The sequence below is a fragment of the Momordica charantia genome, assembly GCF_013281855.1.
Source record: "Momordica charantia cultivar OHB3-1 chromosome 6 unlocalized genomic scaffold, Mcharantia_2.0 BLBB01000006.1, whole genome shotgun sequence".
In the NCBI taxonomy this organism is placed as follows: Eukaryota; Viridiplantae; Streptophyta; class Magnoliopsida; order Cucurbitales; family Cucurbitaceae; genus Momordica; species Momordica charantia.
Window position 1 is genome coordinate 2,342,422 of NW_028275164.1, and position 16,938 is coordinate 2,359,359.

Here is a 16,938-nt window from a genome sequence, read left to right on the forward strand (position 1 = left end):
AACTACACTTGAGAGAGAGTATATTTTTGCATACCTGAAAATGAGATTGAAGGTTTCTATTTTATAAGAGGAGCTTCTAATGAGACTTTCGACAAGCCTCCAATGGCTCTTCGATGGCAAGAGAATCGCGGCATGTTGCCGTGGATGGTGTCATACTCCTATGTCTGTAAAAGTACATGTTGATCGGCTCAGTTGATAACTCAAATGTCTGAGGTACAAGATTTGGGCTCAGATAAGATAATAGCTCAGACGATCAAGGCGTGAGACTAGCTAATTAGGTCAGCTTGACATGGAACATGAGTCGTGACCATCTCCAGTAATTCAATTCGACCTTTATATATCAAGGCTCGAGCTACAATTCCTTCCATGTATGAATCATCAGACTCTTTATTATTTGACATACTACATGTCGATACGTGACTACTGAGAAATCACCTCCAACACATTACTACACTAAATAAACACACTTTAAGGAATATAATAGAATAATATTTATCTACTTATCATCATTTAAAAGTTGACAGATGTTAATTTTCCTTTTATAAAAAAAAAACATTTCTTCTCTTATTGCCAAAATTATAACGGTTTAATATTTTGTATAATGTACTCTGACAAATATCCCAAGAAAAAAGAAAAAGTGAGAGCTAATCAAAAGTTGCCACGTATTGGAAACAAGAAGGTGTAAAAGTAGTCGATGAGAAGTGTCAACAGAGGATCGGGCCAAGTAGCTCCCACTTCTGTTCTTGAGGCCATAATTTAAAGAGAGGCAGGTGATGATAAATTTATATAATAATTCATCACTTTAATTGATTCATCCCACTATATATTTTAATTACAGATTAAAATATTATCGTGTCCTCTATATTTTTGTTCTTTTATTTTTAAAATGTATATTTTTGTTTGCGTCAGTTTCAATTTTTATCTATTTCAGTCTCCATATTTTCAAGAGGTTCTTTTAGTCTCTTTTGTTCCTATCTCATTTTTACGATCACAATTTCAATACACCACTGCACTCAATATATTACTTGTAATGTAGTCATAACCTTTTTTCAAATAGTTTTCGTTGAGTAGGTAATTTGTGTTAAGGTTTTTATAACAAGAATTAAAATAGTCATTTTCAAGTGTACAGATTTCAAAATGTCATTTTGAAAATACTAATCAAAATAAAAAATACAATGACTAAAATAAACCAAAACTAAAAATATACGAACCTAAATATCATTCTACCCTTAATTATATAATAAATCCAAATAATTGTTCATTAAACTTGTACATTTTCTCGTTTAAAAGCAAATAAATTAGTTCATACGATAGTCACCTCTAGTGGTTTGCCAAATTCTTCTCTTGTTTGGGCCTTGTATTTTCTAGGTAACTTTCTTGAAATAGGTATTCAAATTGAAGAAGACTACAAATTAAACAAATTAAATTTAGAATGAAATTGTGGAAGGTAACCAAACAAACAATGTATTATGGAAATGGAAAAACTTTGATGAAGACCCAAAAGAAAATGGTAGGCTACCTTCCATTTCTTTGTCCCCAATAAGTTATATAAAAACGTGATTAATTAAATTTTACAAACAAACCTTTTGCATCCAGACCCATAATTGTAAAGTTATTTTATTTTTTAAAATTTTGATGAGATGTTAAGCGTTGACTATATATTATATCAATTATGAGACAATATCGAGAAATCAAGTTTACAATGAAAGCATAGTTTTAAATTTTAATTTCAAACACCTTTCAAATCATGTAGTTTTATTTCAGTTATTCCATGGTTTCTACTAAACTTACTTTTTATCTTTTTTATTAAATCTAAGAGTTTTAATTTATTGATTAAAGTATATTTCATCGTTAATACAAGTGTTGTTTGATAACTAGTTTGTTTTTAAAATGTATGCTTGTTTTGTTTTTTATAATTTCAATGGTAATTTTTTTACCTCTCCATAAAACATATATAAAATTTTGGTCAATTTAAAAAAAATAAATAAATAACACGTTTTTTAAAACTATTTTTTTAATTAAAAAACTTTATAAAAACTATATAATAAGTCGAGGAAAAGTAAAGTTTCTGTTATGGAGAACGAAAATGACCCGAAACGAGACAAGGAGTTGAAGTCTGATTGGGGAAGACCGGCCCGGGACATAACGGGCCGGCCAAAAGAGTGACCTAACGCCGGGGCAGAGAATGAGGAAAGCGACCAGAGGGAAGCCCACTGAGCCACGAAGGGCTCGGCCCCGACCCGGGGCTCGGCCCACGGCCCAGCCAGTGATCCCCCGTCTTCGATCGACGATGTCGCCCAGGCCCTGCAACGATGAATTAGGGTTAGCTACGGAAGATTCTGGAACAACTTCACGCTATAAGTATTGATCCAGCCTTAGAGATATAGGGGGAAGAGAGTTGACTACATTTACGTTATTATCTTGCTAACTTAAGCATCGGAGCCCGTGTGACTAGAGTCACACCGGTTTAGCTCGATTTAATTTTGCAGGTACTAGTCCCGAATCAACAAGTTTGGTGGATGCGGTAGTGAACCGGAGGATCGAAATCCACGCATCAACAGTTTCTAAACTTAATTTTTAAAAAATAGAAAATGAAAAATGAAAGGGTTATCAAATGAAGTCATATATATTAATATCAAATGAAGTTTTCTACTTTTGATACCATATTAAATCATTACTAAATCTTCTGCCATACTTTTATTTTAACAATATTTAAAAAGAAAAATATTAATTAACATTAAAAATAGATTTAGAATCAGCCCAAAGAGAAAAACGAGTCCAGTGGCCAATAATGTGGGCTTGGGCCTCAGATGCATGAGTTGGCTAGCCAGTCACTAACTCTATTAATTTTACAAGGAAGCCCGGCCCATATATGTGACAAGAAAATTAATCTCGAAGGATAGATTAAAGTTGACCAAAGGGACCAGTTTTTTTCTTTCTTTTTTTTTAAGAATATAATATTACAAATTTCATGGTTCGAATTTGGATTCAAATTCGAAATTGTGAATGTCTTAACTAGTTGGATTATATGCACATACCAATATCTTGATTTACTGAATTATACTCGATTTTATATACACATACCTTACAAGTCATTTGTTTAGAAGATTATATACTTATTTTAAATGTTGAACAAAAAAGATTTTATTACAAGTACGAAAAGTTCTTATCAATCTTGGCCGGATCATAACTCAAATAATTAGACGTCGATATTTTTTACTAGACATGGGTGGATCTATAGTAGGTATAAGAGGATTCGAGCTCCCTTCAATTTAAAACACTTTTTATTATATACTAAATAATAGAAATTTATGTTAACTGTTAGCTTGCGCCATACTCCTCCTTTCCAACCCTTTTAAATGTCGTAATAATATCACTCAATTGTTTTGAACTTGAAAAGATTTTTTTTTCTAATTTGTACATATACATTTGTTGTTGTTTTAGGATCTAATTGTTGCCGACAATGTCTAAAGCTTATTTTTCTTTTCAATTTATACATTGCTATTATATATAGATAATATTTCTTATATAAATTATTGTATCGATATATTTTTCTCTTCTCTATAAATCATTAAAATTTCGAAAGTCGCTTGTTATTCTTTTATGTAATTTTAATTTAAATTTTACAAGTCTAAAGAATGCGACAATAATGAGATTAATTATCTAGCTACATTTTTTTATGGGTAACCATGAATTTAAAGTTATTTTAAATAAAATAGTTCTTAAAAAAAAAAAGACCTCTTAGCTAGAATAGGTCAAAACTCTCTCCTCCCTAGCTCTCCCTGTTTTTCTATTTTTGTTCTATATATTTTTTGTTTTTATTGAAACAAATATTTTAATTTTTTATTGATAATATAAAATATTACGAATGACCAAAATTCCATCCCCACTATAAGAGTAGGCTTAGCTGTACTAAAAAAAAAAAAGGCTTAGTTAGAAAATAATTAATCTAGATTTACTAACATTGAACCAACATTAAAAGATAAAAATACCTTCAAGAACAGGTTGACATACTCGAGAATAATGTAACCAAGCTAAAAAATGATTTCATTTTTCATGTAAAAACTTCAATATTCCTCAAATAGGGATTCTTCCAACCCGAATCAATTTTCTTAACCCATAAATGAGATAGAAAAAGAAGGTTGAGAAAAGAAACATTTATTGCAGAGTTAGAGATGGAAAATGCATTTCTTAACCTAAAATACTTGCTCCTTCATCAATCTTGTCCTGATTATCATTGAAAATCTCACAGTTTATTATTTTTCATAAAAGCCTAAATTTTTTAATTTATTTCTCTTAATTCTTAAATATTTAATAGTAATTAGGACAAGATTTGTTTTAGAAGAGACGTAATTAAGCTTAAGTAAATGCCAATAATTGGAGGTAAGTTTAAACAAAGTCTAATAAGAAAAAGAAGTGTGTCTAGATTAAAAAGTACTAAAATATATATATATAGTTTACCTTTTTCTTCCCTCAAACCACCTGAGCATTTTTTAAATTTGAAATCTAACGGTTTAATAACGTTCTTGTTTGTTATTTCCAATTTTTGAGAATCATGAACATTTTGGTAACTGTCCTTGTTTTTCAATTCTCACATTTTCAAAATTATGTAGAAATTTTTTAAACAACTCAATCAAAAAATCATTCGGTAACGTTCTCGTTTCTTATTTTTTATTTCCTTTCTCTAATAAAGAAAACAATAATTTCATTGGATAACTATTTCTTGTTTTTTTAATCTCTTTTTTCATTGAAGAACAATAACCAAGTAACTTGTTTTTTTTTCCTTTGTTTCCAAAATTTCTATACAAATTTTAGTAATGTTTCTTACACAATTGAGAAATAAAGAAACATAAATAGTTAAATACTTATGTTTATAAATAAATCAGAAACAAAAAACTAAAAAAAGAAACGAAAATAGTCTAATTTCTCGTTTCTTGTTCTTATTTCTATTTTTTAAAATATAAATAAAATAGACTTAAAAATGCCTAATAAATATTAAAAAAATAAATATAAGACAAAAATTGAATATTAATTTCAAAAATTAAATTTCATATACAATATCACTCTTTTATTATAAATTTTAGAGAAGAAAAACAAAAATGGCTACTCAACTTTTCAATAAAAAATAAAAACAAGAAAGTATTACTAAATACAATTCTATTTATATTTATTAGGAAATGAAAAATACGAAAATATTACTAAACAGATCTTTTAAGTAATCAAAACTAGAGAATTAGATTTATTTTTCCCAATAATTTATTGGGAATATAGCTATAGAACTTCTAATTAGGGGTGTTTAAGGAACCTGACAAGCCGACGAACCCGACGAACTTAACCCAACCCAATCGTTGGAAAAATCCCAACCCGACCGGGTTTGATCGGGTCTCGGGTTGACCTTTGAAAATCTCGGGTTGGAGATTATAAGTTTTTTTTTCCATTTCATTAAATCTAAACCGTTGATTTTATGTTTCAATTCAATCCTCTCTCTTTTGAATCTTTGATTCTCTCTTTTCTAACATTTTCAATTTCATCTTCCTCTCTCCCATCTCTCTCTAATAAGGTGTAAGTTTTTAATAGCTTACATGGTTTCAATTTGGATTTGAACTTGATAAACTTTGGATAATATAAAATTTTAAAATTTGTATTAAATTAGGATTTACATGTTGGTGTCAATTAGGATTTGAATTTGTGCTTAAGATTTTGATTTTTCTATATTTTTTTGGTCTATGTTATAAACAAAACAAAAGTAAATTAATTAATCAATTAAAAAAAAAAAACCCGGCAACCCAACTTGACCCTACCAGAATTTATTGGGTTGGGTTGGGTTGGGTTGTCCATGATTTTACAACCCGACAGTTCCCACAAATTCTCAACCCGAAAATTCAGGTTGGTCCCAAAAATACCCCAACCCGACCCAACCCAACCCGTGAACACCCCTGCTTCTAACTTTTGATAACCTTTTTACACCATCTAAAAGTTTTTGTTAGTTAGAAAGTCTCTATTTAACTATTAGGCAATCAATTTTGACCTAATTCCCATTTGTTTCAAATAAAGAATCCAATGTGATGAATTATAGCCTTCTTTTCCACAATTCTGAAGTGGGAAGTTGTCACATGAATTCATACTTGTTTTGTTTTTGTTTTTTTTTTTCATTTTTTTCCTAAGTCAACCCATTTTGGTAACCCCCTTGAAAATTAATTTCTGCCCTAAATATCTTCATAAGTTTCATCACTATTTCAACTAACCCTCAATTAATTAACATTAAATAATTGGCCTAATGATGTAACTCTCACTCCCTTGTTTCCCGCGACGTGCCGTGTCTTCACTGCCATTTCTTCCTCCATTTTTAATATCCTTTGATTTTCAATTTCTTGCATCAGACAATATTCATTCAATAATTTAACAATCTCATTAAAGTAATCAACTTTTCCAATAATTTGATGAGTATGAACAAAACTAAACACACAATTTGGTTCATACAGAAGTTATCTGAATTGGGTTTCTCTAATTTAGTTCTGTAAATAAGTATAACATATGGAATTGGTCGTACAAATGATTTTGATATGTTAAACAAAATTTTAAGAAAAAGCGATGTACATACATACATATATATATATAATGTTTTCTTTTTCTTTTCTTTGGAAGTTATTCTCTTTGATGAAGAATGGTTGGACAAAGATGATTACAAACATGAATAATGATAATAATAATACACAGAATGATTGAGAAAACGATATATAAAAGATTGGAGGAAATTGCAAAAACCTCTCTCAATCTCAATGGTGCAATGGGTTTGGACCAGTTGGGACGAGGCGTTTTTCGACGCCGTACCGAGGATCAATCTCCGCCGCACCCGGGGGAGAATCACCGTCGTCGTGGTGGCTGTGGCGGGCGTGGCGATGTCGGTGGTGGCGGCGATGATCTTGCCGCCGTTGATGCAGATGCTGAAGAAAGGTGGTGAAGTCAAATTTGGCAGGCATGAGTTTTCTGTTAGAAGATGACTTTTTGGTGGTGTTATATCCATCAAGGGAAACTCCATGAAAGAGCATAGCTGAAAAGAAAAGAAGAAGAAGAAGAAGAAGGGGAATCAAATTGCAAGGCTTTAAAGGCATTATGATTATGGGTTTGGAGAGGGAGAGAATTGAAGGGAAAGGACTGCATGGAGAGGAAGAACAAGAAGAAAAGAGAGAGAAATTGAGGATAATTAAGAAATGGGGTTTTGGGAGTTTGAAAATTTGACAGCTTGAAAATGGGAAATCACTGCTACAAGAAATATCGTAGTAGAAGGTTGACATTGGACTGTGTTTGCTTCCATAAGAGAGAGAGAGAGAAGGGGACAGAACTGTCGAGAATTCTTGTTTCAATGAGAACTTCCTTTGCGTTAAAGGAACAAAGGCTCATTTAAAGCAGATTGTCAAACTTTGAATTATATATTAACAAAACCCAGAGAGAGAGAGAGAGAAAAGAAAAGGGTAAGTTTGTTTGGTTAACTAGAAACCGAACATCTTTAAACTTTTTTACTCAATTAATTGCAATAATAAAACTTACTGTGTGTTCATTGGATTAAAAATATGGTTTATTTCAACATATAAAACTGTGTCTTGTATGTTAATCAACAAGATTTGTATAATCTGAGGCACTGCAGGAGCCAGCAAAACATGCCCATTTTTATTTATTAATTTTTTTTTTTTTTGAAACTTAAAAGAAGGAAATGGGCAAAGACATGGCTGACTTTCGTAAGCAACTTTTAATTTGATCCAACTTTACAAGTAAAGTGGGTGTGTGGGATGCAGGTTTCAAGGTCCATTAGGGGACAACTCATACAAAATTAATAATAAATTCAAATATGAAATGCTGCAACTGGAAGTCGTAATTTGGCATCTACCTTATAATACAAACATATTGGTTTCACATGGTTTTTTGTTTGACTTGCTTCGTCTTCTTCTTCTGCTTCTGCTTTCCATTTTTAAAGAATTACCAAGTTAATGGGTAATTCACCTGCACTTTCACCTGCACGCCTGTATATAAAAAAAACACTTGCTTCCTTCACACTCTCTACTGTAAAAGAGAATCATAAAAAAGCACTTCTTTATTCATCCTCTTCTGGGTTCTAATTCGAAAACAGGAAGAACTAGTTAAGGTTTCCATTTGAAGGCATTATCTAAGCTCCAATGCCAGCCCTACACGAGTGCAAGCAACACAGAAAGAACAAAGATCCAATATGGTTGAGTGTGCAAACACAAGTTCCTAAACAATCTTTTTTAGTAAAAACTAAGCAGAAGAAGCCCCTTTTCTTCCGGAGGTGGGAAAATGAGCTTTGAATGGCCTTTTTATGAGTCACTTGTCGGCTATGTCCTCTCCTGGATATCATGCTTTATCTTATCACACTTCATCATGTCTCCTAGAAAATATTGACCATCGGATCATCACCACAATGTAAATGGGGGCGACAATTCTTATGCAGAAATGTCGGCATGGGTTGGAAAAACTGATGAGAGGGGGGAGGGGGGAAGTCAAATCACTCCACCTAGGACTTTGCTTAAACAACAGACACTTCCCACCAAATATCACTCGGAAACTTTGGTGTATTAGTTCACATCTGGTATGTCACTGTCAATGGTTTCTAGTTCTACTACTCTTCCTCTTCGTTCTTTCGTTCCAGCTACCCCACTAAGATTGTTTCAATCACTTTCTAGACTGCCTATTTAGCTCAGAAGTTGTGCAACCTTATTCTCTATCCTCAAAGTTGATATAAACAAAGCATGAAGAGAGGGCAACATGATAAGAAGATATAGTAGAAGGTGCTGCATGTCCATTGCAAGATAATTTGTAGAAATGACCATAAAGGAAGTGTTGTAGTCTACAGAGAAACAACACGAGAAAACTCTTAATAACTCAACTCAATAAGAAATGTCCTAAAGGAAGTGTTGCAAGAAATTGTGGTCTAACAATAGGTGTTGATTGTTATTGTAATCTATTTGAATATGTGAATATATAAACATACAAATAAAGCACATGCATTATGCAAAGTTTAAAAAGATATTGAATTCTTGTATTCTGTTGTTTCTACAGGGAGAGGGGAGATAATGTTTGACAGTCAGCTATCTTTATTTCTGAACTTCCCTATCAGCTGAAGAGATAAAAGCTATTGTAAATACACCATATTGCTCCAGGTAATAAGTTTGCACAAGAGTTTATCCCACAGTAATTGGTAAGAAATGGATTATCACTCCTCTCTTCTTCCCACACACTTGCTTGATGAGTAAAAATTCAATTGATATCAACTTTCCTTGAACTTTTCTTCCAGCACACCAAACTGGTGGAGTACAATTCAATTCATCGGACTACCCAAGAAGGAATATCAGCAGAAAATCAAGCAATTATAGGTTAGGGGATGTTTAAAGTCGGCTCCAACATAACAGGTAACACAGCTGCTCAAGATTAACTGCAGAGCTCCTACCTCAATTCATTTAAGGCCTTGCAGATGGAAGGAACGCACCATGACCTTGTATCAGATTTATGGTATAAAACTTCTCTTTGCCTCTTCAACCTTCCTCCCAATCCACGTCATCTTCTTCTTCATCCTCTACCGAAGCTGATGCTTCAACATTCAAGTCACCGACCTTGTAATTTTCATTTGCATTACCTGTCATATGACATGAAAGGTAAGAGATTAGGTGATTGGAGGCAAGCATCATCCAGTATCTATTAAAGTTAAGCCAGAAAGGTTCTTCCTCAACCCAGCTTACTTACCCGTGTAAAATATGCCACAACCAAGAAAGAAAAGTTCTAGTTAACTGTTTACATAACAATTTCAACGTCTTTATAAAGTTAATCCAGGAAACATAACCAAATCTAATGTAAGACTGCAAAATCAATAATTCAGAACCTAAAGCATTTCATCATTAAATGTTTTTCGAAACTCCAAGGACACAACAGTGACTTTGATATGCAAGTTTGAAATGACTATTCATCTCAAAAGCTGGCAAGGTACGACTGCCCGGAAGTTTCATGATAAAATTATAATGGCAATTTGTAATCAATCAAGTTTTAAAACTAGAACGTCAGTCCACAGCTCCAAACACAAATAATGAGTAAAACATTAAAGCCGCATGAAAATATAAAATTCATACACAAAATAAAATGACCATTACCGAGAAGCTATTATTTTTTTTTCATATAAATTCATGCTGAATACCAAGACAGATAAAGCATGTGATGCTGTTTACTTCATTTACTAATCTATGGTACTGTCGAGGTATTATACTGCACGGCAGAATAATAAGTAAAGAAAAACACCATAAAAACCTAAAGAGTCAAACATGAAAAGAAAGTAATGTCTGACCCCCTATTGGTGCCTCCTCCCACTCAATATCATCATCTTCTTCATCCCCTTCACGTTTTGCTTTCATTCCCACCTGGCGACTGGAATTTGCATTAGACACACTTTCAGTAACCTCTGTACTGGATAATTCCTCTGGTCTCTTAGCAGATTCTTCAAGTTCTTGTTGCTTCTTCAGTATAGCAGCATAATAAGCTTTAACATACTCATCCTACAGTACAGTCAACCACCAGTACATGAGATCATATAATCTCTTTCCATTTTAGATTTTTGGATAGAAAAGCACTTGAGTTATGAGTAAAAAATGAAAAGAGCTAATCTTATTGAACGAGCCTGAAAATTCGTTTTATCATCGTCATTGGCCGATGACTTTTTATCATCAGAAAACTGAGCAGCTGAACCAGCATCCATCTTTGACTCCTCTTTGACCTCCCCACGTTGTTCCTTTGTGAGGTTCATTCCTTTCTTGATCATCCAAGGTGGTAAAACTTTCAGTCCCGTGTTCTCAGTTTCAGATTTAACATCCACTCCCTTGCCCTCAGCCCCAGAAAAGGCAACTTCAACCTAAGAGATTCATGAGTTTATGAGTGGTTAGAGTGGTGCCTTTCAAGATCCAGAGCTATAACAAGCATGAGGAAGGGATACCTTGGTCTCTCCAACAAAAGGCATTGGTGTTCCCCCATATCCTAAACCTTGCGATGACTTCGAGGGATCATTACCGTTGAGATCACCATTTGCCCCACGTGCAGCTGCACTTGCACGAGCTTCCCATGCTAAAAGAGTTCCAAATTCCGGAACAGGCAAATCTTTGACTCTGCTGAGTTGTTCCATCAAAGGTTTAAGTTGGACCTGCAATTATTTGACTTACTCGTCAACATTTAGCAATAGAAACATCCCTACACAAACTCAAGGAGAAAAACACAATCCCACATAAACTTTTTCAGAAACATGGCTTCAAGGTCAGTGTTCTTGTACGCTAACAAAGGTAAAAGAGTTTTGTGATCAGCCATCCCCATAAATTTTGGAATAGACAGAAGCCGAGAAGAAGAGAATCATGATTTTTCTATAGGACAAGTGTTCTTTGTTTAAAGAAAAAAAATCAGCTCGTTACACCAAAGAACTATACCTGAGATAGAAATTCATTAAATTACATACAAAGATTTAAAGGGAAAAAAAATGAAAATGATGATGATTCAGAATACATTTCTTTTGGGTCATTATACTAAATGTAAAATCCATTAAAGTAAAATACACAATCCAGAGATAAAAACCTCCATCTTCTGAAGCATGTCTTTTAATTTTTCATGCCGTCGCTTTCTGGCATTATCATCTCCATCCCCTCCTTGAGCCGCCGCCAGTTTGTCACTCTCTGCAACCAGCTCTCCATTGCAATTTTCACAGTGAAAGTATTCATCCTCAAGAGAGATCAACCGCAGAGCATCCAAAGCAGTGTATCTAATCAATATCATACAACTTTCAAGCTTGCTTCCAGGTAAGAAGTCAATAACAAGTGTATGTTTGATTCCTTAAAATGACAAAAACATAGAAAGAACATAACATTTTTTAAAGAGAGAGAAACCATATCATCAAAACCTTCTCGAACAGTTGGGGCATATATACTCTTGAACTGTGTTCTTGTCCTCTAATTCATCTTTCAGTTTTTTCTTCATCCGGTGCATTCTGTATCTAACCACATCATAGATCTGTAGCCAAGTTTAGCTTTAATAAGGTAACTGATCAGAATTATTATTATTACAGTAGTGACCCTATAGAAGAAGAACCTGAGCATAGTCTAGCGAGCAATAAGAGTGTGTGTGCATCTTAATCTTTTCATCTCCCTCCTTCCCTGGCTGTTGACCATCGGCCGTGGCAGCAACTGCAGCACTAAATATCTTTGCTCCCTTAGCTGTCTGGAAAAGTAAATAGCAAAAAGTTGAAGAGCGTGCCTATAAATAATGTTATCATATTAAGATAACTCATTGATTCGCTGCTCCACATTAAAAAGTATGAATAATTAAGCAGCAATATATTTAACAGAATTCAAATAGATTTTCCTGTATGAAGTATACCAGACAAGTTAATACAGCAGATATCTTGCAGAGAAAGTCTCCTAAGATGGCTTTACAGCCATCCATTTGCTTTTTATGTGCAGAAAATGAAGAAAGCTTAAATCATGTCTTCTTTTTCTGCCCATATGCTGCTGTTTGTTGGAATCTTTTTCTCCAGATGTTCCAATTAGTATGGGTGTGGGATCGTGAGGCTGCTAATAATATTTTTCAGATTCTACATGGTGTTGGGTTGGCACCAAAGCTAATCTACTTTGGATTTAATGGATTTAAGGCTATCATCTCAGAATTATGGTTTGAGAGAAATCAAAGGATTTTTGAAGATTCTTGTCGCCTGCCGTTGGAATGCTTCAACATTGCCAATTCAAAGCTTCTCAATGGTGTGCTCTTTCCGATCTGTTCTCTTCGTATTCCCCTAGTATGATTTGTATGAATTGGAAGGCCTTTATTTCTCCTTTGTAGTCTTGTCTTATGTTTTATTTTCTATTTCTTGCTTTCTCTATCACTCCTTCGGGAGTTTGTATCTTTGAACAATTTTGTTCCTTTTCATATATCAATGAAAAGTTCGTATCTTGTTCAAAAAAAAGTATACCAGACAAGTTTACATACCACGTATGTTAATCAGCTTCAGATGAAGAAATGCAAAAAGATCACAGGTAAGATGAGAGAGAAAAAAGTGAGAAGATGGGAGTGAACATCATTCTACTTAATTCCAACCTTTATTTTTATTTTCTAATCTCCCTACTAGTGAAGATCTAAAATGACGTAACACATACAAGAGAGAAAAGTGGGTTGTCCATATGTCTAGTACAAGGAAGAAGGTAAAGCAATATAAGCACTAGTAACAGCAGTCTATCACGGATACAGCATGAAGTAAACTATATCTATTAGTATGCTCCAAAGTGCTAGTGGCACTCATGCAGATCTAAGGCTAACTTGCAAAAAAGTAGCCTTTTATTTAAGAACTTCAGAGATTTTCTTGAAGATAACAAGATTTATTTTTTCTTGTCAAAATCCGTTACTACCTGTCATCAGCAAGCCTATTTGGCCATTCCTCTGGCCAACAACTTTTTTTCTCTCTTTCTTGGACTAAGCATATGAACAATCCACCAAAAATTATATAAAAAAAAAAGGCTCTCCTATTGGCAAATAGAACAGACAGAAAAAATGACAAATTACAAACAAATTTAAACAAAATACACCAAGAGGTAACAAAAACATTAACTTCCCAAGGCTCTCCACATGCCTTCCCGCTTCTTGAAACACTTTTTTATTTCTTTTTAACTAAATTTACCAAAATCAAACCACAAACTCTATTCAACAAAAGCACCTTAGGTGCTATAGACAATCAATTTAAAATTCTGAAAAACATACTAAGATATTCCAAGCTACTAACCTAATAGGCACAAGAACAAGATGGATAGATAGAGTCAGCACTGACCTCCCTTCTATGATCTCGGGTAATCAGTTTTTCCTCTTCTAGGAACCTTAGGGTTCGACGCAATTGCTTCGAATGTAGTTTTAAGTTCTTTGCCAAATCTTCTTCCCGAACCCATTGTCGTCTAGGACAGGATACAACAACAAATGCTATAAATAAATAAAGAAAAAATGTGGCAGTAAAACAGCTCACAAGATCCGCAGAAGGAGATAATACATGCATGGCTTCATCATCATAACAAGTTGAAGAACAGAAATATAATGAACATAAAATTACAAACCTTAGGCAGGATCATCTCCCAAATCCTTTATGGTAAAAAATTAAGAAACTTAAAAATGTCATTTTGAATCAGCTTTTTGCTCAGACCATCCACAATCTAGATTGAAAAACAGGATCTTGTTCTTTAGCAGATGAACTAATAATAAGAAAAAATGAAATGATAACCTCCCCTTGAAGGAAGAAAAAAATACAACTAAGCTATTGAGAAGGCTACATCAATATGAATGAAATGAATCAGTGTTGCTTTTCTTCAACTCAGCTTTACTTGAGAAATAGCGTACACTAATAAGTTTCAAGAAACATAAATAAACAACCATGATATCCATTGATTTAACTGTTCCACTCCAGCACACCCAGAATTGGGAGTACAAAACAGTGGCGAGCTTAGTCTGGAAATATAACTACCAAGAACCCGGTTAAAAGTACAATAAGCTCAAAATCAAAAAAGAGTTCCCCGTCCAATAATCCTAACATAACTAACCAGAACTCGGTCCACTAATGAAACTCTCCTCCTTTCAATTTCTCAGTAACAACATATTGGGTGGCGATAAAGATTTCCAAGAAACAAAACGCGAAAGGGCAGTACCTCGTGAGAGCATCAAGAACAACCACCGCAATTCCTCTATTATCACTCCGACCAGTCTTGGGCTGATTATCCCCCTTAGTCGTAATGTCATCGTAAAAAGCTCTCGCAGCCAGCTTCACCAACCTGCCCAATTGATCAAGATCATTCAGCAAAACAAATTAAGCCAAACCTGGGAAGAATTAAAAACAGAAAACAGTTCCATTGCCGAGCATTCAGGGACGGCCAAAGAAGATATTCAAATTGCCATTTTATCATTTGAGAGGGGCTAAGTTAATAGAGGAAAGTACCTGTTAAAAGGTTCAATACTCATCGTGGTTGAAAATGAACTCGGTTTCAATTCTTCAATCAAATATTTTGAGCTGGTGTTGCTATTACATGTGAGCTGAATTTTTTTTTTTTCCTTTTGTGGTTTTCTATTCGAGCAAGTTTCTGCTGCGGAGAGAGAGATCTGAAAGTCGTGGGAAAAATGGTAAAAGGGAAGAAGATGGGGGCATTGGCCGTCATAAATAGACGAAACAAAGGGGAATTTACGGGTCGGGTCATCCCCGTTGTCTCGGGTCCATGAGTAAACGGGCTTTGATCGGCCCACTTTACTGGGCCTGTTTAAAGGACCATCGCCTCAGATCAGTTTCGAGAATCGGGCTTGATTACACGTTTCGGATCGAATTTTGGGCTAACCCATGGGCCAACCCCAACCCAACGATGATTTCGGGCTTGATCACTTTTGCTTTTTTTCTTTTCAATTTCTTCAAAAATTTCTTAAATACATCCGTATATATTTGTTTCAATAATTATGAGGTGAGAATCAAACCATCTCGGCAATAGATATTCTATCTACTCAATTATGCTCAAATTGGACCATATATATATATTTCAACTACAAAATTCAATTATCATAATATTATGGAACCATTTCATATAATTGTCGATTATTTTGTTAACATAAATATAACTCAATTAGTTAAAATTTTACAAATTGTCCTTAAACAAAGTTAACCCACTTGAAAACTAAACCCCTAATTTTTTTACTCAAATTGAAACTATTAAAATTATAGAGGTGTTTAAAACTAAGCTAAACAAATAAAAATGTCTATTATTTAAGACTCGTTCATAACATTTTTATTTATTTTTATTTTCTCTTATTTCTAATTCTTTGAAAACATAATCCATAATGGTTCATTTTCTCATTTCTCATCAAATTTGTTATTTAACTTTTTGGAAAGTAACAAGGGTTGGTTGGTTAGTATATGCTCTAGTTTCACTATATATTCTTAATTACAATAAATACTTTTTAACAAAAAAGGAAAAAAATATACGGTTCAAATAACCAAAACAAAGTCACACATTGATTATGAAGAGAAGACAATTTATCTCTATTAACATGAGGTTTTTTTAGACGAAATAAAAAACAAAGCCGCGAGAGTTATGTCCAAAGTAGACAATATCAAATCATCGCAAAACTGTGAAGATACCGAGCATTTTCTTAACAAAGAAGGGAAAAAGGGACCAAGAAAAAAGTGAATGGAAATAGTAAAAAGGGAGTGGATTCCTCTCAAACTCGTAACTGAGTCTGTACTGTAAAAATTATTGGGGCTGATGAAGACGAAGAAGAACCACAAATCATGCAGTACTGTACGTTACACACAACTTAACTTACAGCCAAGCCTTTCGCACTATAATTTCTTAGTACAATAAAAAAAAAGTTCAAATTTTTCTGTGGTGCACCACCCCTAGAGTTTAGATATTTATAATTAACACCACAATATATATAATATCTATTTTATGTTTGCATATACACAAATATAAAACCACAAAACTGCATATTATAAGTTGCTTCTTTCCTGTCTGTACCTTTGGCTCTTTTTTCCTTTGTATATATCATTAATATGAAAGAAATCCAAAGAAAGGTAATGTTTAAGTTAAATTGCATTTTTAGTCATTATGTTTTAATATATTTTTTCAAGTTCGAGGGGGTATTTCAACGACTAATCTTCGAGAGAGAAATATATGTTTTAATTGTTAAGTTGTGCTCGTGTTGGCCCTCGTACTTTAAATCTTAGTTTTACATGCTGTATTTGATTCACGCATCAAAGTTATTTTAATTACAGTTGAAAACAAATTATAAAAATTCTATAATGAATAAAGCTTAACTATCTCTCAAAACGACAGCAAGTTTGACCACCTTATATCGTTTAAAACATAATTCAAGTAATAATGTTTTATGAGG

At 33.5% G+C, this 16,938-nt stretch overlaps 1 protein-coding gene across 3 annotated transcripts; it reads right to left on the reverse strand.

Moving 5' to 3' along the window:
• Positions 1-7,732: 7,732 nt before the first annotated feature.
• On the reverse strand, positions 7,733-15,188 carry LOC111007077 (Transcription factor TFIIE, alpha subunit). Of its 3 annotated transcripts, none has more exons than XR_002600956.2 (11): positions 14,999-15,188; positions 14,712-14,834; positions 13,850-13,970; positions 12,124-12,252; positions 11,936-12,045; positions 11,614-11,797; positions 10,988-11,191; positions 10,676-10,906; positions 10,346-10,553; positions 9,461-9,646; positions 7,733-8,018 (listed from the first exon to the last, which is right to left on the reverse strand). XR_002600956.2 is itself a non-coding variant. In XM_022279264.2 (10 exons), the coding sequence occupies exons 1-10, from the start codon at positions 15,019-15,021 to the stop codon at positions 9,546-9,548; spliced, it is 1,434 nt and encodes a 477-aa protein (XP_022134956.1). In that variant the 5' UTR covers positions 15,022-15,188; the 3' UTR covers positions 9,021-9,545. The 3 variants fall into 3 exon arrangements, 1 of the variants encoding a protein (XP_022134956.1); XR_002600955.2 differs by lacking the exon at positions 7,733-8,018 and adding an exon at positions 9,021-9,344; XM_022279264.2 differs by lacking the exon at positions 7,733-8,018 and having other exon boundaries at positions 9,021-9,646.
• Between the last annotated feature and the right edge of the window lie 1,750 nt (positions 15,189-16,938).

Bases quoted from the DNA above. Each gene is read 5' to 3' on its own strand.
- LOC111007077 (XM_022279264.2), bottom strand. From the start codon at position 15,021: ATGAGTATTGAACCTTTTAACAG. The intron at 13,971-14,711 runs GTACTGCCCTTT...ATCCTGTCCTAG, and splicing joins GTTCTTGATGCTCTCACGAG to ACGACAATGGGTTCGGGAAG. The intron at 11,798-11,935 runs GTTTTGATGATA...GATATTGATTAG, and splicing joins TGCCCCAACTGTTCGAGAAG to ATACACTGCTTTGGATGCTC.